General features: G+C 38.5%; 1 protein-coding gene across 1 annotated transcript; it reads left to right on the top strand.

Annotated features, from left to right (window-relative positions):
* Positions 1–2618: 2618 nt before the first annotated feature.
* Positions 2619–4253, top strand: LOC128999360 (uncharacterized). Its single transcript, XM_054425826.1, has one exon. It carries the CDS (start codon positions 2619–2621, stop codon positions 4251–4253), a length of 1635 nt encoding a protein of 544 aa, XP_054281801.1.
* Positions 4254–7076: the final 2823 nt, after the last annotated feature.

Below are 7076 nucleotides of genomic sequence, written 5' to 3'. Positions count from 1 at the left end.
TGTTAATGTATACTACATTTCAATCAAGGATTGTGTGCCTTAAACTTTACTCATAATGGATCTCACTACTTTATTTTCCTGTTGGGAATAGTAAAATTTAGTTGAGAATAAGTTACAATATTTAGAAAACTTTACTATAATAATTGATGTACAGTATTTAAAATCACAAATCTTTGACATTATTAATTCATTAGAAACGAAACAGCTGATCGAGAAATCAAACAAATCATCTACTTCATGTGAATAATGTTTTTACACAAACATTGTTTTTTTTTACCAATAACTTGATTCATTTTTTTACTTCTGGGTGTTTTTTGAGTTTGCAGTTATGAAAGCACCAAAGCCAAGTACCTTTAATCTAATTTTCTTTATAAACTAACAGTATTAATGAATTACTACATGAACTTTACAAGTTAGGTAATTAACTGTCAGTATGGCAAGGGGAAGAGTGGGTCCTCGAAAACAGTCGAAGGCAGAGGCACCCATCTAAAAAATCCAACTGAGTTTTTAAATATAGAGGTCAGTGAATTGCCAAGACACAGATTATACTAATAAAAGGAGGCAGTGGTTTTATTGATATTAATACATCAAAAAGGGCCTCATTAATGGCACAAGGTTTCATGTGATCAGAACGGTTAACAACAATGTAAAGTAGAATGTTAAGTCTTTTAAAATGGAAAGATGCTAATTTCTGTTATCTTTGGCATTTGCAGCACAAGCACTTTAATTAAAGAGCAGCAATGTTCTTAGCCAGACCAATTTCAGTCATGAGCAACTGTATACTGTATATGTTGTTTTAAGTAAGGCTACATCTTTTAATAGTAGGATAAGCATATTCATTACGGAAAATTCTGACCAGGGTAATATTCCTGAAGGTGACTTTAAGACTAAAATCGTAGTATTTATGGAAGTGCTTTTGTGAAAAAAATATTGTTAAAAGTGTTTTCTTCAAGCAGCATTTTATGACCCTCAAAATATGCTACATAGGTATATGCTACATTCACTGCCTATTGGTTTGATATGATAAAATGTTTTGTTATATGTGTTTTCAAATCTCTTAAAAAAATAACTACCCTGTAACACACTTGAACTTGAACACTTATTAATTTACTAAATATAATAGGCATACAGCTAGAAAATGGCTAGATTGCTTCCCTTCTAATGCTTTATTATTACTATATTTAATTTTCGACGAGTCAATATATAACACGATGAATTTGTTTTCTAAATTCATAATATGTTTTTGCGGGGCATTGAGCCGCAGAGGTTCACTAGTTAAATTAAAAACATAAACATTACTGTAAACAATCCTACTTTGACAGTTTACATTGTGTAACACAGCTTTTTGACGCTGCTTACTTTAAATTAGCTGATATCATAATTGCAAAAAATATAATAGTGCTGCACCCTGTTGGTAAACCTTATAACTTTTTAATGCTATTGAATATCATAGAACCAACTTGTTTGGTCGAATCAGCTGACAAAATTATTTAATCCCTTTTAAATGCGCATACCCATAAGGTTAACATGGGAACCCCCAAAGCCACTGGTGCGGAGCCTGAAAGGAGTTTTGAGATAACAATATACCTATTATGTTAATCGGGAATGTGAGCTATCATCACCCCAAATTTCAACCCAATCCGACCAGTATTATTCGCGTTTACTTGTCACAAACATGCATCCATCCAGACTTTCTCATTTATAATATTAGTAGGATTATATATATATAGGTAATAAGTTAATTATTGTTATTTGTTTGTTTTATCAAAAATGGTTTGTGTGTTGTCAAAAATTGTTGCCATGGTTGTTTTATTATAAAATCTCGAGGTATACAGCGACGGTATAGAATTGCTACAGCTTATATTTGTAGTATAATTATTTTCACTGTTTCCCAACAAGCACGTGTGTATGTAACTATTTAAAAGTCGACTTTGCCACTGAGATGTATCGCCCAGACCCTGATGCAATTGGAATATTCTGAGAACTAATTGAGATATACAATATGTAACTGCTTGATCAGCATTGCACGTGTTATTACATTTACGGAAAGTAAATTAAAGAAACGTATTATAGCACTTAAAACATATATTTGCTCTTATACTGTTAACAGTATAACAGTATAAGCGTAAATATATGTTTTAAGTGGTTTAAGACGTTTCTTTTATTTACTTTCCGTATGTACAATTGTTTAGTAAACTTCCTTTATATTTTCATGTTATCTATATTTCATAATCTTTGGCTCAATTATTTTCTTAAATATTTTGCTTTCAAACATATGTTCTTGAAATTAAATTATTTCCCTATTATTAAATTGGTAACACATGTTGTGTATCAAAAAGTAAATAAAAACAGTGCTTGTTCTCCTATCCCAAAAGTGTGTTCATTTTTTTTCTCCTCTTATAATCTCCATTTAATTTCATTCTCTACAAAACATTCATTGGTCCTAATCGAGCCTGGATTTTGAATTTCAGTCTTTGGATTCAATTTTCAGAACACTTTCAAGCTATCGAAATATCTTTATTTTATCATTCAATCTCTTTATGTTTCTCCCCACTCTCATAGTGTCACAAACTCTATCTAATTCTTAGTAAAGTTTCACTCCATTTGTTTTGTCCAATATGGCTACCAGATCAATTTCACTCTCAAACTTCAACAAATCAACCCTTCTCATACAAAATTCTTTTGAAAAGATTCTCAAATCTGTACAAGAGCTTGAAACACTTTCCCCCTCAATCTTGTCAGTGATACAAATCAGAACTTTAAACAACTTCTCGAACCAGTTAGAAAAGAAACATGAAGCCTATGAAAATTACCTGGAAAGAGCCTTGGAACATATATCAGAAGAATTAGATTTGGATGCAGTAAGTGACACTGAAGACAAACTGCGACTGCTATTCGTCGAAGCCAAGTCTCGGATTGAAGCCCTTCTCCAACAGCAGCCGCAAGATGTTCCAGAAGAAAGTAAAGATTCAACAAGAATTAGTGACTTCTCAGCTTCATCATCTGCTCACGTAAGACTCCCAAAACTAGACCTCATCACGTTTGATGGTTCTCCTCTACAGTGGGTAAGTTTCATCAACTTATTTGACACTAGCATCCATCTGAATGAAAGCATTTCAAACGTCACTAAATTTCAATATCTTCTCAGCGTGCTCAAAAATGAACCACTAAATCTCATAAAATCGTTCAATATCACTTCAGCCAATTACTCAATTGCCTATCAGCTCCTCAGAGACAGATACCATAACACCCGAAGGTTAACTACACTTCACCTCAACAAACTGATCGACCTACCGGACATTTCCTCCACCTCAAACAAATGTCTCAGAACGTTCCTCAACTTGTTCTATGAACACACAGAAGCACTTAAAGCTCTTGACTGTGACATTACTTCTAACTCTAACCCTCTTTTGTCCACCATACTCTTGCGAAAACTAGATAATGACCTTCTCAAACAACTAGAGGCTTTTAGAATTAATCTAAAATGCGAAACACATTCTCTACCAGAAGTAGTCGAAATAATCAAGTTTCTTAATCAAGAGTGTAACCAAATTGAAGATGCTCAGTTACATACTTGGTCTGTTCCAATTGAGGACAACCACACATCAAAATTCGAACAGAAACCTATCACTTATAATCCCATTTCATTTCACGAACAGCAAGTTTCAATGATCTCTACCTCAACTCTATCAAGTCAACAGAACTCAACAAATGTGTTCTCCTTCCCCTGCTTTGCTTGCTCATCCACAAGCCATAAGGTTTATGTATGTCCTATCTTCCTCTCTCTTTCTCCGAAAGAACGTTTTACAACTGCAAAAGAAAACAACAGATGTGTCTCGTGCCTTGGAAAACATAGTTTCCAAGCATGTAAGTCAAAAGCGTCTTGCTTCAAATGTCACAAACGTCATCACACCCTTCTTCACCTCGAACACGTCAAGACGCCTCAAGATTCTACATTGTCTCAACCTTCATCCACTCATATCCCGAATGACACACCTCCCGTATCTCTTTGCTCAGAGAAAACGCGTCTTACCTCTACTCAGCCTACCAACAACCCATCTCAACTCAACAGCTCTACCACAACAGCTGACTCCTCACTACGCAAGATTATTGATACCTCTCTGTATTCTCAAGACTCAAAACAAAACATTCAGCGATTCTCTTCACTACATGACTTCAAGTGGTATCCTCACAGGACCTGCCCACAAAGTGTCCCCTCTACCAATTGTAGATTTATGAACTGTTTTCATTGAATCCCTGGGGATTCAAGGCCCCCGGTATGTTCAGTAAACTTCCTTTATATTTTCATGTTATCTATATTTCATAATCTTTGGCTCAATTATTTTCTTAAATATTTTGCTTTCAAACATATGTTCTTGAAATTAAATTATTTCCCTATTATTAAATTGGTAACACATGTTGTGTATCAAAAAGTAAATAAAAACAGTGCTTGTTCTCCTATCCCAAAAGTGTGTTCATTTTTTTTTCTCCTCTTATAATCTCCATTTAATTTCATTCTCTACAAAACATTCAACAATTTGTAACTTGTTTGACGGATTTTTGGCTGTTTTATTTGATTCTATAACCAAATCATATCGCAACATCAATTGCAATAATGCCAAGCTGTAAGTAAGTTATGGGTAGTTACTAGTTTTGTGGTGTTTCCACCTGAATCCTGACCCTGGCTACCTGTTTACCGTAGCCGTGAACACCGCCCAAAATAGCCACCCTTGGGCGCTGGCGTCACTCTTTGGCATTGACATTGAAATGCAAAAATACACTTACCCCCCCCCCTCCACCCTACTTGCTCGGCCGCAATTACATTCCGGCAATACTCTACTTTAGTGATGACAGATACGAGTAACAATATTTCTGGGTTTCTATTCTAACTAGGTTTTGCGTGATGAGATGATAGGCTTTACACAGTACAGTACAGCTGGTATTCCTTGCTCGCTAAGTACAGCACAGTAGTTGTTGCAAGAGTATGCCCTACCAGTACAGTACACCTGGTATTCCTTGCTCGCTGAGTACAGCACAGTAGTTGTTGCAAGAGTATGCCCTACCAGTACAGTACAGCTGGTATTCCTTGCTCGCTGAGTACAGCACAGTAGTTGTTGCAAGAGTATGCCCTACCAGTACAGTACAGCTGGTATTCCTTGCTCGCTGAGTAGGCCTACAGCACAGTAGTTGTTGCAAGAGTAGGCCCTACCGGTACAGCTAGAGCTGGCATTCCTTGCTCGCTGAGTAGGCCTACAGCACAGTAGTTGTTGCAAGAGTATGCCCTACCAGTACAGTACAGCTGGCATTCCTTGCTCGCTGAGTACAGCACAGTAGTTGTTGCAAGAGTAGGCCCTACCGGTACAGCTACAGCTGGCATTCCTTGCTCGCTGAGTAGGCCTACAGCACAGTAGTTGTTGCAAGAGTAGGCCCTACCAGTACAGCTACAGCTGGTATTCCTTGCTCGCTGAGTAGGCCTACAGCACAGTAGTTGTTGCAAGAGTATGCCCTACCGGTACAGCTACAGCTGGTATTCCTTACTCGCTGAGTACAGTACAGCACAGTAGTTGTTGCAAGAGTAGGCCCTACCGGTACAGCTACAGCTGGCATTCCTTGCTCGCTGAGTAGGCCTACAGCACAGTAGTTGTTGCAAGAGTATGCCCTACCAGTACAGTACAGCTGGTATTCCTTGCTCGCTGAGTACAGCACAGTAGTTGTTGCAAGAGTATGCCCTACCAGTACAGTACAGCTGGTATTCCTTGCTCGCTGAGTACAGTACAGCACAGTAGTTGTTGCAAGAGTAGGCCCTACCGGTACAGCTACAGCTGGTATTCCTTGCTCGCTGAGCAGGCCTACAGCACAGTAGTTGTTGCAAGAGTAGGCCCTACCGGTACAGCTACAGCTGGTATTCCTTGCTCGCTGAGTAGGCCTACAGCACAGTAGTTGTTGCAAGAGTAGGCCCTACCAGTACAGCTACAGCTGGCATTCCTTGCTCGCTGAGTAGGCCTACAGCACAGTAGTTGTTGCAAGAGTATGCCCTACCAGTACAGTACAGCTGGTATTCCTTGCTCGCTGAGTACAGTACAGCACAGTAGTTGTTGCAAGAGTAGGCCCTACCGGTACAGCTACAGCTGGCATTCCTTGCTCGTTGAGTAGGCCTACAGCACAGTAGTTGTTGCAAGAGTATGCCCTACCAGTACAGCTACAGCTGGTATTCCTTGCTCGCTGAGTAGGCCTACAGCACAGTAGTTGTTGCAAGAGTAGGCCCTACCGGTACAGCTACAGCTGGTATTCCTTGCTCGCTGAGTAGGCCTACAGCACAGTAGTTGTTGCAAGAGTAGGCCCTACCAGTACAGCTACAGCTGGCATTCCTTGCTCGCTGAGTAGGCCTACAGCACAGTAGTTGTTGCAAGAGTAGGCCCTACCGGTACAGCTACAGCTGGTATTCCTTGCTCGCTGAGTAGGCCTACAGCACAGTAGTTGTTGCAAGAGTAGGCCCTACCAGTACAGCTACAGCTGGCATTCCTTGCTCGCTGAGTAGGCCTATAGCACAGTAGTTGTTGCAAGAGTAGGCCCTACCAGTGTTCTTCTTTTAGATACTCCTTCTCTCACCATCCTTTCAATTTATTTATCCAACAATATGCAATATTGATGGACATATTTCTAGGATAGGTTTAATCACAAAAAGTTGATAATTGTGTATAAAAAAAAACAATAAACTACTTAGAATGACATCAGCATACGTAAGCGAAGGAATAATATTTTTTATTGTATCATCAATTTGCACTAAGTATACTTTAAAACAGAGGTCAAATGGCTTGAGATGGAACAAAAAGAGGTATAAAGTACTCGTTGTTATTTAGAACCACCTCAGAAACTGGAGAAAGAGGAATTGAGACGGACGAGGGAATTTGTATTGTTTCAGAACGACTGCTGTCACTAGAAGAACTTCATGTCACCTGGGAATTGGAGCAGACGTTTTGATATTGGACCTAATATCATATCGAACCCCAATTCAAATTGTTTACACTGTAATGACTGCGTTCTATTTAGTTTTAACTTAGGTTGTTTTGAATTAA

The sequence above is a fragment of the Macrosteles quadrilineatus genome, unplaced genomic scaffold (assembly GCF_028750875.1).
Source record: "Macrosteles quadrilineatus isolate MER2022 unplaced genomic scaffold, UCM_ALF_1.0 Scaffold_1__1_contigs__length_201487025, whole genome shotgun sequence".
NCBI lineage: Eukaryota > Metazoa > Arthropoda > Insecta > Hemiptera > Cicadellidae > Macrosteles > Macrosteles quadrilineatus.
Note: the sequence above shows the minus strand (reverse complement) of the source record. Positions and strands in the feature narration are given on the sequence as shown.

Coding starts and splice junctions, on each gene's coding strand:
- LOC128999360 (XM_054425826.1), top strand. CDS start 2,619: ATGGCTACCAGATCAATTTCACTCTCAAACTTCAACAAATCAACCCTT.